General features: G+C 43.9%; 1 protein-coding gene across 1 annotated transcript in view; it reads left to right on the top strand.

Moving 5' to 3' along the window:
- Positions 1-16062, top strand: part of LOC126272338 (venom dipeptidyl peptidase 4-like) — a 281131-nt gene extending 265069 nt beyond the window's left edge. The window contains exons 15-16 of the mRNA XM_049975126.1: positions 2753-2964; positions 15255-16062. Coding sequence (XP_049831083.1) covers positions 2753-2964; positions 15255-15416 — 374 coding nt within the window. The 3' untranslated portion in view covers positions 15417-16062. The remainder of the gene's footprint in view (positions 1-2752; positions 2965-15254) is intronic.
- The last annotated feature ends 1727 nt before the right edge of the window (positions 16063-17789 follow it).

The raw sequence follows: 17789 nt of genomic DNA, 5'->3' as shown, positions 1-17789 counted from the left end.
CACACAATATACAAATTAAAATTAAAATTAAAAGGAAGGTCAGCGTTGGCCGTAATGTTGATGGTTTATTGATCGCAAATTCGATTTTCTGTCACATAGTGATCATCGTCAGTGCTGTGGTGGACAAATTAAACTCATAGACACTGGTATCAAGTTATCAGTAACCAAAACTAAGAAGGGATCACAATAACTGAAGCTGCTGTTTACATTTTACTATACCCATCACTGAAGATGATCACTATGTGATTGAAAATCGATTTTGCTATCAATAAACCATCAATATTACGGCCAACGCTGACCTTCCTTTTAATTTAACAAATATGGCCGTTGTGCACGCAGCACTCCATGGAGTTTCCAAACACACAATATTCAGTTCAGCACCCCTAGGCCTAACACATGGTGATGAAATAATAAATAGGGTGAAATCTTCAAAATTCTTAGGTGTCCATATTGATGAGAAATTAAAGTGGAAAAAACACATTATTGGAACTCCTAAAACAACCTAGTTAGGCCACATTTGCATTTAGAACCATAGAAAATTTTGGGGAGAGAGAAAACAGTAAGTTGACATATTTTGCTTCCTTTCATTCAGTAATGTCATATGGAATGATGTTCTGCGGCAACTCATCGTTTCGAAAGAACGTCTTCATTGCTCAAAAACGTGCTGTAAGAATATTATGTGGTGCTCACTCGCGATCATCATATAGACATCTGTGTAAGGAGTAGGGCATTCTGACTTCTGCTTCACAGTGTATTTATTCCCTCGTCACGTTCGTTGTAAATACACTCCTGGAAATTGAAATAAGAACACAGTGAATTCATTGTCCCAGGAAGGGGAAACTTTATTGACACATTCCTGGGGTCAGATACATCACGTGATCACACTGACAGAACCACAGGCACATAGACACAGGCAGCAGAGCATGCACAATGTCGGCACTAGTACAGTGTATATCCACCTTTCGCAGCAATGCAGGCTGCTATTCTCCCATGGAGACGATCGTAGAGATGCTGGATGTAGTCCTGTGGAACGGCTTGCCATGCCATTTCCACCTGGCGCCTCAGTTGAACCAGCGTTCGTGCTGGACGTGCAGACCGCGTGAGACGACGCTTCATCCAGTCCCAAACATGCTCAATGGGGAACAGATTCGGAGATCTTGCTGGCCAGGGTAGTTGACTTACACCTTCTAGAGCACGTTGGGTGGCACGGGATACATGCGGTCGTGCATTGTCCTGTTGGAACAGCAAGTTCCCTTGCCGGTCTAGGAATGGTAGAACGATGGGTTCGATGACGGTTTGGATGTACCATGCACTATTCAGTGTCCCCTCGACGATCACCAGAGGTGTACGGCCAGTGTAGGAGATCGCTCCCCACACCATGATGCTGGGTGTTGGCCCTGTGTGCCTCGGTCGTATGCAGTCCTGATTGTGGCGCTCACCGGCACGGCGCCAAACACGTATACGACCATCATTGGCACCAAGGCAGAAGCGACTCTCATCGCTGAAGACGACACGTCTCCATTCGTCCCTCCATTCACGCCTGTCGCGACACCACTGGAGGCGGGCTGCACGATGTTGGGGCGTGAGCGGAAGACGGCCTAACGGTGTGCGGGACCGTAGCCCAGCTTCATGGAGACGGTTGCGAATGGTCCTCGCCAATACCCCAGGAGCAACAGTGTCCCTAATTTGCTGGGAAGTGGCGGTGCGGTCCCCTACGGCACTGCGTAGGATGCTACGGTCTTGGCGTGCATCCGTGCATCGCTGCGGTCCGGTCCCAGGTCGACGGGCACGTGCACCTTCCGCCGACCACTGGCGACAACATCGATGTACTGTGGAGACCTCACGCCCCACGTGTTGAGCAATTCGGCGGTACGTCCACCCGGCCTCCCGCATGCCCACTATACGCCCTCGCTCAAAGTCCGTCAACTGCACATACGGTTCACGTCCACCCTGTCGCGGCATGCTACCAGTGTTAAAGACTGCGGTGGAGCTCCGTATGCCACGGCAAACTGGCTGACACTGACGGCGGCGGTGCACAAATGCTGCGCAGCTAGCGCCATTCGACGGCCAACACCGCGGTTCCTGGTGTGTCCGCTGTGCCGTGCGTGTGACCATTGCTTGTACAGCCCTCTCGCAGTGTCCGGAGCAAGTATGGTGGGTCTGACACACCGGTATCAATGTGTTCTTTTTTCCATTTCCAGGAGTGTTGTCCACTACAGCTCAAAAGAGACAATGTTCTATGTAATTAAAATACTATAAGAAAAAATGGCATTCATTACTCATCATTAAAGTTGTCTCTGGCATAGGAATGGATGCACAACGCTGTAACAAAAATTTTGAGCACATACACAGTGATATAAAATGTCTAACAGACAGCAAGATAAAATTTCAAAATAAAGTGAAAAAGTTTCTCCTTGACAACACTTTCTATTTTGTTCCAGAATTTCTATGTTTGTAATGTGTTAAAGGTGGTGAGTATAAATTGCTATATCTATTTGTATATCTTGTTTTCATTACGGGAAAATTTTTTGTGATGTTTAGAGTACAAATAGATTAACAAGTTAATCTGCTATATGAATTTAAAATGACCAGTTCCATACATGCCGATTTATCGTGCAAAATGATCCATGGAACATGAAGCTAACTAGGTCCACTGCGGCTACAGCACAAGTCAGATTTACTGGAACAAGAGATGCGGACTCCAGGAGCCGTACCTGCGTGCACTTACCTTTTACGTGGGCGTGTTCCGCAGACTCCATCTACACGGAGCGCTACATGGGGCTGCCCACGCCGCAGGACAACGAGGCGGGCTACAACGGCAGCGACGCGACGCGCCTGGCGGGGCAGTTCACCAACAAGACGTACTTCCTGATCCACGGCACGGCGGACGACAACGTCCACTACCAACACTCCATGATGCTGGCGCGAGCCCTCGAGGACGCGGGCGTTCTCTTCAGGCAGCAGGTGGGTCACCAGCTTCCGCGCCCGCACCTGCTCGCTCACCTACACGTGTTTTGGGAAACCGGGGGAATATTGACACCTTAAGTGGTTGTGTGTATCGTGTATTGAACCGGGGACCTAGAAACGACAGAGAGGGTTCATCCCCGCCGTAGCCGACAGTGGGTCACAAACCAACAGCAGGCTACAGCAGTCCACTCACCTCACTACCGCCCCACATCGAACCAACGGTTATAGTGAGCAGTTCCGCCCCCAGTGGACTCCTTTGGAAACGCCTCATACTAGACGAGAGTAACCCCAAATGTTTACGTGGTAGAGTAATAATGCCGTACGCGTACGTGGAGACAGAGTTTGCGCAGCAATCGCTGACGTAGTGTAACTGAGGCGGAATAAGGGGAAACAGCCAGTATTCGCCGAGGCAGATGAAAACCGCCTAAAAACCGTCCATATACTGGCCGGCCCACCGGACCTCGACAATAAACCGCCTTGCGGATTCGTGCTGCAGACCGGCACACCTTCCCGCTGGGGAAGCAGCTCGTTAAATTGCGCGGCTAGCCGGGAATTCTAAGCGGGCTAATTCAGGGATTTGTCATTTTGTTTTGCAATCTGTTACTTCCATGGAAAATTCACCGCAGTACCCTCCCCTAAAAAAAACTAAAATTGAGAAACTTCAGGGCTATATACGTGAACATTTTCTTAAGGGTGATGTTCATGAAAATCACATACAACTTGACCAAGCGGAAAAGCGCAGTGGTCAACATACTAGACTCGTATTTGACAGGACGGCAGTTCAAACTCGCGTCCAACCACTTTGATTTACTTTTTTCGGTTAAAGCAAATGCTGGGAGGTTCCTTCGAAAGGGCGCAGCCGCTCTCCTCCCCCATCCTTCCCTAACCCGAGCTCACGCTACGTCTCCAATATCCTCGTTGTCGACGGGATGTTGAATACAAATCTCCTCCTTGACATACTACACTACTGACCATTAACATTGCTACACCAAGAAGAAATGCAGATGATAAACGGGTATTCATTGGGAAAATATATTATACTAGAATTGACATGCGATTACATTTTCACGGATTTTCGGTGAATAGATCCTGAGAAATCAGTACCCAGAACAACCACTTCCGGTCATAATAACGGCCTTGATACGCCTGAGCTTGGATGGCGTGTACAGGTACAGCTGCCCAGGCAGCTTCAACACGATATCACAGTTCATCAAGAGTAGTGACTGGCGTATTGTGACGAGCCAGTTGCTCGGCCACCATTGACCAGACGTTTTCAGTTGGTGAGAGGCCCATACAGGACCTGCAACAGGCGGTCGTGCATGATCCTGCTGAAATGTAGGATTTCGCAGGAATCGAATGAAGGGTAGAGCCACGAGTCGTAACACATCTGAAATGTAACGTCCACTGTTCAAAGTGCCGTCAGTGCGAACAAGAGGTGACCGAGACGTGTGACCAATGGCACCCCATACCATCACGCCGGGTGATACGCCAGTATGGCTATGACGAATACACGCTTCCAATGTGCGTTCCCCGCGATGTCGTCAAACACGGATGCGACCATCATGATGCTGTAAACAGAACCTGGATTCATCCAAAAAATGACTTTTTGCCATTCGTGCACCCAGATTCGTCGTTGAGTACACCATCGCTGGCGCTCCTGTCTGTGGTGCAGCGTCAAGGGTAACCGCAGCCATGGTCTCCGAGCTGATAGTCCATGCTGCTGCAAGCGTCGTCGAACTGTTCATGCAGATGGTTGTTGTCCTGCAAACGTCCCCATCTCTTGGCTCAAGGATCGAGATGTGGCTGCACGATCTGTTACAGCCAAGCAGATAAGATGCCTATCGACTGCTAGTGATACGAAGCCGTTGGGGTCCAGCACGGCGTTCCGTATTACCCTCCTGAACCCACCGATTCCATATTCTGCTAACAGTCATTGGATCTCGACCAACGTGAGCAGCAATGTCGCGATACGATAAACCGCAATCGCGATAGGCTACAATCCGGCCTTTATCAGTCGGAAATGTGATGGTACGCAATTCTCCTCCTTACACGAAGCATCACAACAACGTTTCACCAGGCAACGCCGGTCAACTGCTGTTTGTGTATGAGAAATCGGTTGGAAACTTTCCTCATGTCAGCACGTTGTAGGTGTTACCACCGGCGCCAACCTTGTGTGAATGGTCTGAAAAGTTAATCATTTGCATATCACAGCATCTTCTTCCTGTCGGTTAAACTTCGCGTCTGTAGAACGTCATCTTCGTGGTGTAGCAATTTTAATGGCCAGTAGTGTATTTGAAAGATGCTCCCAATCTACTATTTGGAACGCAAGACAGTAAAATTTTGTACCGTGCTTTACTTTTAATTGAATCCTTGTTCCGTGGACTAAGCTAAGCGTTTTCTGAAATTGACTTTACAAACTTCTAGGACCTTTGGAGGGGAGCGAGTAATAATTTGAGTAGGAAACCATATGCGGAAACGAGCCGTTTCCGCGCTGCACCCGTTTGAAAGCATATTTGCTAGGTGGGTTGCAACAGGGTATGCACGGTGCACGTTGTTTATGTCTGACTGCCTGATGTTATTTGACGCCTGTCCTAACTCTGATCTGGTTCGAGTCCATCTCATGTGTGTGTGAATGTTGGGGGTGGTATGGATTTAGTTGTTGGTCATCTACAACACACCACATGGTGCTGGGAGCAATATCTGATTGCACTCGCGATGAATAGAATACTATAGTCCGCTCCACGAACGATGTCGGTTCGCGCATGGCGAGGCACGGACTAAGATTGCACTGTTAACGGTTTCAAGCGACAGTTGCCGTACGCACATACGCTTGACTTTCGCTTGAAGAAAGCGTATATCCTGTAATTTCTTTCTCTCCCTTACTTACGCGGAGTGTGTCACTCACCACCACCATCAGAAATGACAGGTCACAACATGTGAAAAATATTCACTAAGCAACTTGCTACGATCACCTTTAATGCTCGTATTAGCGATGGTATTCAGAGCAGATCGCTCAGAACACTACTGAATGCTCATTGTCTGTCGGAGAACGAGCGACGTAGGCGCGCAGAACAAGTCTAAGGTCGACCATAATCGTTCGTGACTCCAACTACGGTTGACGTGCTCTCTTCAACATGATACAGTACGGCCTCTTTGAAATCGGCTTTGCGGCGTCTCCTTGGAGCACCGCAGTCACAACTCCTGACTGACAAGGTACCCCTTACTCGAAGCCGTAGCGCAATTGTGAAGACAAGGATACGTTATATGGCCAGACGTTGTACATAATGATCTGGCTAAAGGTGATGAACGGCTCATCCATTACAGTAATCTTCGGCTCCATACAGAAGGACCATGTCAGTGTATTCTGCAAACGTGTACTCAACCATGTTGCTCTAACGCTCACAGACACGTAAATGAAGCTCGAACCAGGTAAGAGATGTAGAACAGACGTCAAATGACATCAGCCGATCCGACGTAAGCACCACCCACAATGACTAACCTCTTCCAAACCTACCTAACAAGCATGTTTTCAAACTGTTGTAGCACAGAAATGGTACGTCTCTGGAGTGGCTCTCTGTTCAAAATATTACGTACTCACTCCCCTCTACAAGTCCTACAAGTTTGCAACGGGAATTTCCAAAAAGCCTGTATATTTAGCTTTATGTGGCCCTGCACGTTAAGGCGATTGCAGGAGTGCTGTCAACCGCTTCCTGGTATTAGTAGCAAAATCATATCTTCTCTCGAGGGAAGGTATCTGTGTCTGAATCTGATTTTAATCGATCATAAAGTGTAATACTTTGTATGTTCAGCTCCTTTGTTACACTGTTCCCTGATTTCACTAAACCTCATGCCTGTTTTAGAGTTTCTTCAGTCCATTTAGCCCTCCCACATTTTCTTTCTCTTGTCGTCGCCAACTGAAATATACAGGATGGTCCGTTGATAGTGACCGGGCCAAATATCTCACGAAATAAGCGTCAAACGAAAAACTTACAAAGAACGAAACTTGTCTAGATTGAAGGGGGAAACCAGATGGCCCTATGGTGGGCCCGCTACATGGCGCTGCGATAGGTCAAACGGATACCAAATGCGTTTTTTTAAACAGGAATGTTTCAGTTGGACCACTTTTTTCGCTTTGTGATAGATGGCGCTGTAATAGTCACACACGTATGAGTACGCGGTATCACGTAACATTCCGCCAGTGTGGACGGTATTTGCTTCATAATACATTAACCGTGTTAAAATGGACCGTTTACCAATTGCGGAAAAGGTCGATATCGTGTAGATGTATGGCTATTGTGATCAAAACGACCAAAGGGCGTGTGCTATTTTGCTGCTCAGTATCCTGGATAATATCATCCAAATGACAGAACCGTTCACCGGATAGTTACGTTATTTAAGGAAACACAAAGTGTTCAGCCACATGTGAAACGTCAACCACGACCTGCAACAAATGATGATGCCCAAGTAGGTGTTTTAGCTGCTTTCGTGGCTAATCCGCACACCAGTAGCAGACAAATTGCGTGAGAATCAGGCATCTCAAATACCCCGGTGTTGAGAATGATGCATCAACATCAATTGCACCCGTACCAAATTTCTATGCACCAGGAATTGCATGGCAACGACTTTGAACGTTGTGTACAGTTCTGCTACTGGGCACAAGAGAAATTACGGGACGAGGACAGATTTTTTGCACGCGTTCTATTTAGCGACGAAGCGTCATTCACCAACAGCGATAACGTAAACCGGCATAGTATGCACTATTGGGCAACGGAAAATCCATGATGGCTGCGACAAGTGTAACATCAGCGACCTTGGCGGGTTAATGTATGGTGCGGCATTATGGGAAGAAGGATAATTGGCCCCAATCTAAATTGGCAATCTAAATGGTGCAATGTATGCTGATTTCCTACGTATTGTTCTACCGATGTTACTACAAGATGTTTCACTGCATAACAGAATGGCGATGTACTTCCAACATGATGGATGTCCGGCACACAGCTCGCGTGCGGTTGAAGCGGTATTGAATAGCATATTTCATGACAGGTGGATTGTCGTCGAAGCACGCAAGTTCTCCGGATCTGACGTCCCCGGATTTCTTTCTGTGGGAAAAGTTGAAGGATATTTGCTATCGTGGTCCACCGACAACGCCTGACAACATGCGACAGCGCATTGTCAATGCCTGTGCGAACATTACGGAAGGCGAACTACTCGCTGTTGAGAGGAATGTCGTTACACGTATTGCCAAATGCATTGTGGAGGCCGGACATAATTTTGAGACTTTATTGCATTAATGTCGTATTTACAGGTAATCACGCTGTAACAGCATGCATCCTCAGAAATGATAAGTTCAGAAAGGTACATGTAGCACATTGGAACAACCGAAATAATATGTTCAAACATACCTACGTTCTGTATTTGAATTTAAAAAACTTACCTGTTACCAACTGTTCGTCTAAAATTGTGAGCCAAATGTTTGTGACTATTCCAGCGCCATCTATCACAAAGCGAAAAAAGTGGTCCAACTGAAACATTCCTATTTCTTCACGTACTACATGAATATGTAATAAAAAATGGGGTTTCCTATTTAAAACAACGCAGATGATATCCGTTTGACCTATGGCAGCGCCATCTAGCGCGCCAACCACAGCGCCATCTGCCATCTGGTTTCCCCCTTCAAGGTAGACGAGTTTCGTTGTTTGCAGTTTTTTTCATTTGACGCTTATTTCGTTTGATATTTGGCCCGGTTACTATCAATGGACCACTCTATAAAGACCTTACTATAGTGCAAACAATTTTTTGTGAAGTTAAGAACCCTGAAAATTTCGACACACTGTCGACTTTTCTCCTTATTCGTCTGTCGGTATTGTTCCTCTCAGGCATCATTGCGGAGAACACTATTTAATACTTTTGCTAATGCTCCAAAAGAACATACTACCTACTTACATTGTAGTTATTTGCGTTAAAAACCATTGAAATGCTTCACTTTAGGGATAAATAGTAAATAACACCAGACTTCAATAAAAAAAACTAATTTTTAAATAAGTCTGTCGTTTACCAGAACTCGACACCTCTGCACCCTACTTGTGGGGTCGTCAGCTATGCTGCAGCTCTATCTCCCACTATTTTGGCCTCAGAGTCAACTTCAGTGGACCCTAAAATTTAGTGAATTGCCTGGTATGGACTTGAGCAAGGTTTGTGTTAGTACTATTACATTATTTAAGTAATACCACGCCTCACTGCCTGGCATTTGAGAGACTTCATCTCATACTAGTAAAGGTCCAGGGGACACCAGTAGAGAATGCTGTGCGCAGTTTAGGTATCTTCTCCTGGCTGCTCCTGTGTGTTCATCATTTTCACTGTTGTGGCCATGAGAACCAGTTGTACCGTAGAAATTGGAGTGATTCTGATGTTGAAGATGGTGATGTTAAGGATGGTGATGTTGAGGATGGTGAGGTTGAGAGGTCTATTTAATCTCGAGTGACAGGTAAGTCTTCGTGTAATATTTATACCGGGTGGTTATAATTAAAGTGCAGCTACTCACAGAGGTCAAGTGCAGGCTGTAACTATCGTATGGCAGCAAAATTCGATGGTATGCTACTGCGTTAATGCGGAATAGATTTATTCTCGGAAAAAATTAGTTCCTATTTTGTCAGCCAGGTGCAAATGTGGCGCTGTACACTTTGTATGACGGTATGACATCCCCACTGTCGTTTGACAAGCCATAATGTGAGTGAACAGAATAGCTAGAGAGAACAGACATGGTGCGCCGTTAGTGACACTGTTTTGTATGAAGGGTAGCAACTACAGTATACTGCCGCATTGAGAGAGTACCGCTGACTTAATTACCTGAAGAGAGTGTTGGCGTCATTAAATGGTTTGAACTAGATGATAATGACTTTCGAAAACATGGGTGAGCTTGGTAAGGCATGTGGAAGAGGAAGGAGTCCTATCCTGATGGAAGTTATTGACCATATTACTGTTGCTGTAACCCAGGAGTTCTCAAAATGCTTGGGAGAAGGGGAACGCCGCCTGGTCTTGTGAACGGCGTGCAAGGGGGCACGGTGTGTTTGACTAAATAACGTTCTTAGTAACAAACAATTACGTTTGTCTTCTCCTTCGGACAAATGAGCCTGCTGATATGAGCCGAATTTCACCTGACGCTGGGGGCAAAAACGGTTATGTTCTTAGCACAGTTTGAAACGATGGAGCGAGCTAGGTGACGTCGGACATAGGTGGAATCACCCGCTGTCAGCTACTCTGCTACTGTAAGCTTAACTATCGCTTGTAGTGCTTGCTTTCGCTCGTGTTATCTCGACGCCTCCATATTACAGTCTAAAAGAGTTCGTGAGGGAGACTTCACGGCAGGATGAAGCGGTTCCTGGTCAGCGACAGTCGTGAAGGCACCACGCAATGCTCCGTGTGGTAAGTTGGAAATTTGGGTCGGTCGAGGACAGTGTCCGCGTGGCCGAAGCGGTTAAGGCAGTCGCTCATGAGAAGTGGTAAGTGCGTGTTGGGAGTCCCGGTCCGGCTGGAAGTCACTAGACCCCCTCCCACCCTTTCCCTTTCCTCCCCATTCCTCTATTTCATATACAATGTATCTACCCGCAGCCTCATCATGAGTGGTGTCTGTTCTGTCAGACACTACTCGCATACAAAAGCATTTCTTCTTTTAAAGCCACCTTTAAACTCGTCGTCTGGTGCTGAAAATTGTCCGGACTGTTTAATTACGTTGAGAATTAAGACGCAACGCAATTGTTTTTAAATTCACTAACTGATATGTTTAGTTACAATTACATCACCACTGAGCGAGGACCAGTTCTTTATAGACACTCATAATCATCAGTGCATTGTTCATCGTCGAGTAACCAAGCAAGTGACTAATCGTTGACGTCAGACAGTATTACAATAATTCAGTGATAGCTAAGGAACAAGTTGAGTGCTAACGTCTCTTCTCAACGTATTTCCACATTACACTGAATTATTGTTCACGAACAAGGAGAGGACGCCTAGCCCCCATCGCCGAATTCGTCCAAATTCATAGTACATGTAGGGCGTGGTGAGACATGAAAGTGCTCCAAGTGGGAACTTCAGATGGCCAAACGTTTAGGAAATAAAAGGAATTATGTTACAGATGTTTTACAGTGTGCACCTTATCAATTGTCCCTGTGACAATTTGTTCTGGAAGCAGTGTTTGGCTCAACGATACCGAGCCTGGTGGGTGAGCGGTAACGCTTGGGCTTGGCATTCGGGAGGACCTGGGTTTAATTCCCGAGCCGGCAGTTTTGACTGAGGTTTCCGTGGTTTCCTTGGTGATTCCAGGCAAATGCCAGGACTGTACCCTTTAGATGGCCGCGGCCGACCTTCCCGCCCTACTCCCCCCCCCCCCCCCCCCCACATCTTCCCATTAAAAAAAAAAGCAGGCACGGTAGCTCAGCGTGTTCGGTCAGAAGGATAGTTGCTTTCTGTAACAAAAAGAAAACCGAGTGAATAGATCAACGACGAACTGTAACGGGTGTCATGGGACATTCGCCACGAACAAGTGCAACGAACAATGATTAACAACATGAAATATAAAAGCGGTAAGAGAACAGGTTCGTAATGAAAGGGTCGTGGGTTCGCCTCTGTCCTTCTTCAAAAAAACTGTCAACAGACTTTTACAGAAAATATTTAACTGATGTGATGAAGCCCTACGTGAAGCAGAATAAAATTCTTCTGTTGACTGACTGGTGGGGAGGACAAACAAATCCACAAATATACGACGAACTGTTCCAAGATGAATACGGATTGCCAGCGTGCAGTATCAAAGTAATTCCCCCAAATGTACGCCATTAGTGCAACCCTACGATGTATATTTTGGTCGTCAGGTAAAAATCTAATAAAAAAATATCGAAACTGCACTTACCTCATCAAGAAAGGAGAAATCACTTCCCGAGAAGCTTTCATCAAACTAAATTCCACTTTATATCACCAGCTATCTTCGCACGTATTGAGCGACATGCTACGTTACGCGTGGTTCGCTGCTAGAATGTGCGATGAAAGAAGCTGTTTTCAGAATGTCAATCAAGTTTGTTTTTATATAGAGACATTAAAAAAAACCATGTCACTGCAAAAAGGCGCCGTTTATGACATGCGCAAGATGCGGTCAAAATTATTGCTTCCCCTGTTTCTTTGATGAATATCACCCCAGTAAAAGTAATCGATCAGTTGCGAAAGAATGGAAGTATCGATTTACATACACGACCTTCCCGTGTACGCGTTTACTACAATCCATTCTTAAACTTTGCAGTCCCGCGTTTTATCCCATGCCTATGCTTTTTGTGCTTATATAAACGACGTATGATGTTGCGGATTAACTGTGACGTCAGAAGTGTACTCATTGCCAAGGAGCACAAAAATATTTACCATCGGGCGGAGTTGAACCTGCGACAGTCCGACCTCTTCCCGCTAAGCCAAACAGCGCTTGCTAAATACACTGGCGCAGGGACATCTGATAAGGTGCACATGGTGACAGATCGGTATCAAAATTCCTTTTATTTCCTAAACGCTTGGCGATCTGGAGTTTCCACTTGGGGCACTTTCTTGTCTCACCACGCCCTACATGTACCATAAATTTGGACGAATTCGGCAGTGACGAGTAGGCGTCCTCTCCTTTTAAGTTTAAGCGTCGTAAAGTCTAGACAAATATTCAAATGTAGCACTTCATGAGCTAATGACTGTATGTAAGTCTCTCATATCAAAAGTTCACACACAAGGGCGTCCTGAAAAGTAATTCCTCCGGATTATTTATGCTGTTTTCAATATCGGTTGAGATATCATGTCACACATGTTATATTTTCCGTTTCGCTGACCCGCTATAATTTATACAAACATCACATACATATTTAGATGGTATTAAAGTTTCGGAGAGGTACTGAAGCACTTGCAGAAGCAGACATGTGAAGTGACAGGAGCCTAAGCTGCTAGAGGACTCCGAATTGTAGCGTGCAACGTGGTATTGTGTGACCTAACCTCAGAAAACTGGAATCACGATTACGAAGTAGACGTCCACACATACAGCACTCCGTACTTCAGTATAACAGTACTAGACCACGCACCAGCGCTGCGACATCTGCAACAGTCCGATGTCATCAATCATTCTCCATATAGTCCCAACTAAGCCCCATCAGATTTTTCTGTGTTGCAATAGCTTAAGCTTCGACGACCTCACTTCAATAGTGGTGAAGCGGTGCAAGCAGAGGTGGTGATGTGGCTCTGTCAACAAAGTCATACGTGATGAAATAAAATAAATCCTGACAGTGGCCTGAATTAGGCGTTGAAATGAAATAAATAGCGACAGCTGAAACTTTGTGTCCGACTCGAAGCTTGACCTCCCGAAAAGTTCACACTTGCGTGGCGTCCTCTGCGAGAAATCCGTCTTCGAGTTCTGGTATTTTCTCGCGGCTTTCTGTACGAAATGCGTACACTAATGTGGAGAAGTTACTCGAGTGGATTCTGACCACGTACTGAGTATTCGCTGTCGGAGGGGGGTATATAAAGACTGGTGCAATCATATTTTGTGAACTCTGTAATTACATTTTACATAATACAGAAAGGTGAGTTCTTGGCGGTGTTGGCAATCTATTGATTCCGACAATAATTTGGTTTAATTGTAGGCTAGATCATTAGAAAGCTATTAAAGTTCAATGCAGTATTTGAATGATAGATATCTACACGTGTATTCCGCACTTCTATCAAAAATTTCCAAGTTCATAATTTGGCTAATTAGGTAATTTCTTAATCAGTGGCTCAGGAAGATAACAAAGGCACTACTCAATGCAGAAAAATCAGGGCAACAAAAGTACAATATCAGATCTGTGAAATTAATAAGCTTAAGGGCTCAAATGAAGAAAGTATTTTAGTGAAAGAAAACTTTAACTGTAGTGAATTTCTAAATCAATGAGTTCTTGGAAGAACTAAACTAGTAACTGAAAAGCGCGAAATTGAGGGTATGTACTGAGCTAGGTCGTTTTGCAAAAAATTGGTATTAGCATACACTGTTATGATGATTGCATGCTAAAGAGACAACTTAAACTAGCACTTTATTTTTAATAAAACATTTTTTATAGAGAACTCATAAGGTCATTAGAATCAACAGATAGATTGTCAATTGCGATGTGAATACTGCTATTACGTGAAGTTCTGAATGAACAGTAATCTGGCTATCTAGGGTGCATATCATATGTACTTCACGTGTGTGGTTAGAATTACTCGAAAGACAAGAAAATAATCATTTACCTAAGGATTTAGGATAATAGCAAGCGAAATAATTTTGGATCTCCCTGTTTCGTTATGACCCACTTTTGTCACGCTGCGACTTCACTGTAATATATTAAACTACCAGAATGAATGTAACTGGTACAAAAAGTAACTAATTTCTAAATATGAACATAATTATTAAAGTTTGTACATAAAATCACGACTTTACTACATACTAATTCTACGTCCATGGGTTTCTGTTCCCTCTCCTTACGACATTCAAGATAGCGTTCTCTTTTCCTTCGGTCATGTAATAAAGTTTTTTCTCGGATGAATCGCCTCTTGTACTTTCCGGCGCAACAATCAATATAAGTCTCCCGCTACACTAGTTCTGTATTCATGAGGCTCATTATACTTCCTAACTCCTTGAATTTCAAAAATACGAGAATTAGTTATTCTTCACGATTTCAGTAATATTCTACTGATGATTACTAGTCGAAAACTTACCACAAGTGTAATAACTGTCAGCACAATTTTTATGACAGTGACTAGCCATTGTATAAAACACGTACAGTAAGAGGTACATTACATTGTTATAAAACGAACAGAAATAAGTAAAGGCGAGTCAAACAGCATATAAATTACGATATATACCAGCAAGCACAACCAAAACCACCAAATTTTCATCTTCACTGTGCCTCGTCAGTCCGAAAAAGTTCTGTCATAGGATTAGTAAAAATAGGAAATAAATTAACATGGTGGTTCTAACGCTTCAGGTGTTCTATATAGTTTTCTCCCCTGCCTACTTGCTCCCCACTTGAGTACAGCACATAAAATATTCATACAACCATGTGAAACTCTCAGAAATGTCTTTTTTTGAGATGGCGCTAAACCAGATAATAGAGTACATGTGGAAATGTATCTGTAACACCTTCATGAGCTACCATTTGCAGAAAACCTTAAGTAATTACTTGTACTCAAGGAAAGACCCCATGCTCGCCGCTTATAAATACCACGGTTGTTTACCGTGTATGGCGTGACTTGTTCCACAGAGCTACCCCGACCAGGACCACAGCATGGGAAGCCTGGTTGAGCACCTGTATTCTTCCCTGGACGAGTTCCTGCTACAGTGCTTCAACCAGGACAGCCAGTACGTCTCTTCGGCGACTCGCATCAGTGGTGGTCTGCCGGCCATGAGGAAGTTCGTACTGTAGGGGGCGCGTCAGCACCGGTCCAGCTGCTGACAGTGCTGCCAACTGCCGAAGGCGTCACGCGAGAGCAGCGATACAACAACAATCTTTGAACCATTTATAGAAATCTTAAAATTACAATTATTTTTGTATCTAAATGAAGTCACAAACTTTTATTTCCAGGTGTACAGTCCCAAAGCAAGAAGGTATATAAATTATCCAAAGTTTCTACGTTTTTGATGGTTTTGGTGCCTTTCTAAGAGTCTGTATAGTTTGATTTAGTTTGATACAATTGCGTACTTGATGGCAGCTGATGAACTGTGTCCTATCTCAGAGCTTGCTTTAATTCAAAACTAAAAGTGTTACAACAAATCCACTGTTAAACTGTGCACATATTATATAACAGTCACTCTTACTCATCATTTGTAACCTCTAGCGTAAAACTGTGCCAAAACTATGCAGTTAGATCATGTTTAAATGCAATCCCATATTATTGTTTCTCGTCTCATGACTTGCTATCATTAAGAGCTCATTACTGAAAGACCAACATGAAGTAATTTCAATGCGATTTGTTTCTCAAGCAATGTTCGTCACTAGTGCTAATTTTGAATATGTAATGCCCACCATGGGGCTTGTAAAATTAAACAATAATAAATATTGTTTATATGAAGTTTTCCAGCCACTCCAGTTCTTACGTAACACCGCGTTATTCGCACATCCACAAAAAAATCGTAGTTGCGTACTAGCACTAGAGGTGCATCAAAAGTCAGTAAAAATGAGAAAACTTTGGGGGGAAAAAGATTGTAGTCATTCCCTTACTCATAAAATGGTCATTGTGTACTTCATGTACTCACGTTGAATAGACTGTGTAGCTACTTGATATTAGTTTATGGCTGTAAAAGCTTTGCCTAATATTTTCAGATGAGTTTAAGAAATACGTATAACTACATATGTTTGTGATATAATTTTACTGTTTTATTTTGAATAGGTCTATCAATAAAAATACTTGTGTTCTAAAACTGGTGAAAATTGCTTCATTCCTTGATCATTATTGCGAGAAAATTTCGACGAGAAATGTGTTCATATTTTGATTTACTTTACTAATATGCAATACAGAAAGTTCTTGTTGAGATACATAATTATAACACATCTTAGCGTGTTTTAATAACAGTTCACAACGAATTATCTGTTGATTTCATGTAAAGGCCTACTTAATTTGACATCTTGTCGTTCGAACAGGTTTTTGCACATAGAGTCAGCAGCTCAGTTCTATTTAGACATATATTATGCTACAAAACAACTTTGTCTAATACCTTATAAAAAAGATTTTACAAAATCTTCGACGATATATATGAGTACTTTAATCATATTTTAATAAAAGTTACTTTAATCCTAGCCTTTGTAAGAGTTCTCTCAGACATCTTTGTCATTGTAACATGTGCCTGTGTCCTTCATACAGCGCACGTGTGTACTGTTCTAAATGAAATGACCGGCGATGCAGAACGTCCTCCAGCAGCACGTCAATGTGTGTTTATCAGTCATTTACGTCCTTAGTTTCTTGACATACATTGGACTGTAATCCACAATTAATTATACTTTGTTTTCAGGTTCAGCCGCTAATTATTATTTAACGTGATAAACTTGTAAGCGACCTATTCGCTTACAGATGGACATGGTAAGCTGTTCCCTGTCCTTGCTGGTCGAACAGGGTGGCCACATGTACCGGAAAGCCTGGATTTTCCATCCGGCTGACTAAAAGTTCCGGATCTTTAAAAAGTAATCCCTTTACAGAGACATCGAGGAAACACAATTAAAACGCCGTTGCGATCACTTCAAACTTGGAATAGTCCAATTTCAAAAATTATCGATTACATTTTACTTATCGATGTAGTAAGTAAACTATCAAATTATCGCCTACTTGCACATACTTCCGGTGTTGAAGCTTCTTTTTCTAATGGAATGCTGGAAAGGATCACGTACATCCATACTCAGTAAACACCCGCGAGGTGCATGGCAGAGGGTACGTCCCATTGCACCAGTTATTAGGGTTCCTTTCTCTTCCATTCACGCATGGAGCGTGGAATGAATGAATGAATACCTCTGAGCGTGCAGTAATTATTCTAATCTTATCGCGACATACCCTGTGTGAGCGATACATTGGGGGTTCCAGTATCCCTAGAGTAATAATTTAAAGCTAGTTCAGTTTACTTCTGTTCAAATGGCTCTGAGCACTATGGGACTTAACATCTGAGGTCATCAGTCCCCTAGAACTGAGAACTACTTGAACTTAACCAACCTAAGGACATCACATCCATGCCCGAGACAGGATTCGAACCTGCGACCGTAGCGGCCGCGCGGTTCCAAACTGAAGCGCCTAGAACCGCTCGTCCACATCGG

Source organism: Schistocerca gregaria, chromosome 5 (genome assembly GCF_023897955.1).
Source record: "Schistocerca gregaria isolate iqSchGreg1 chromosome 5, iqSchGreg1.2, whole genome shotgun sequence".
Taxonomy (NCBI): Eukaryota; Metazoa; Arthropoda; class Insecta; order Orthoptera; family Acrididae; genus Schistocerca; species Schistocerca gregaria.
This window is presented reverse-complemented; position numbering and strand designations above follow the sequence as displayed.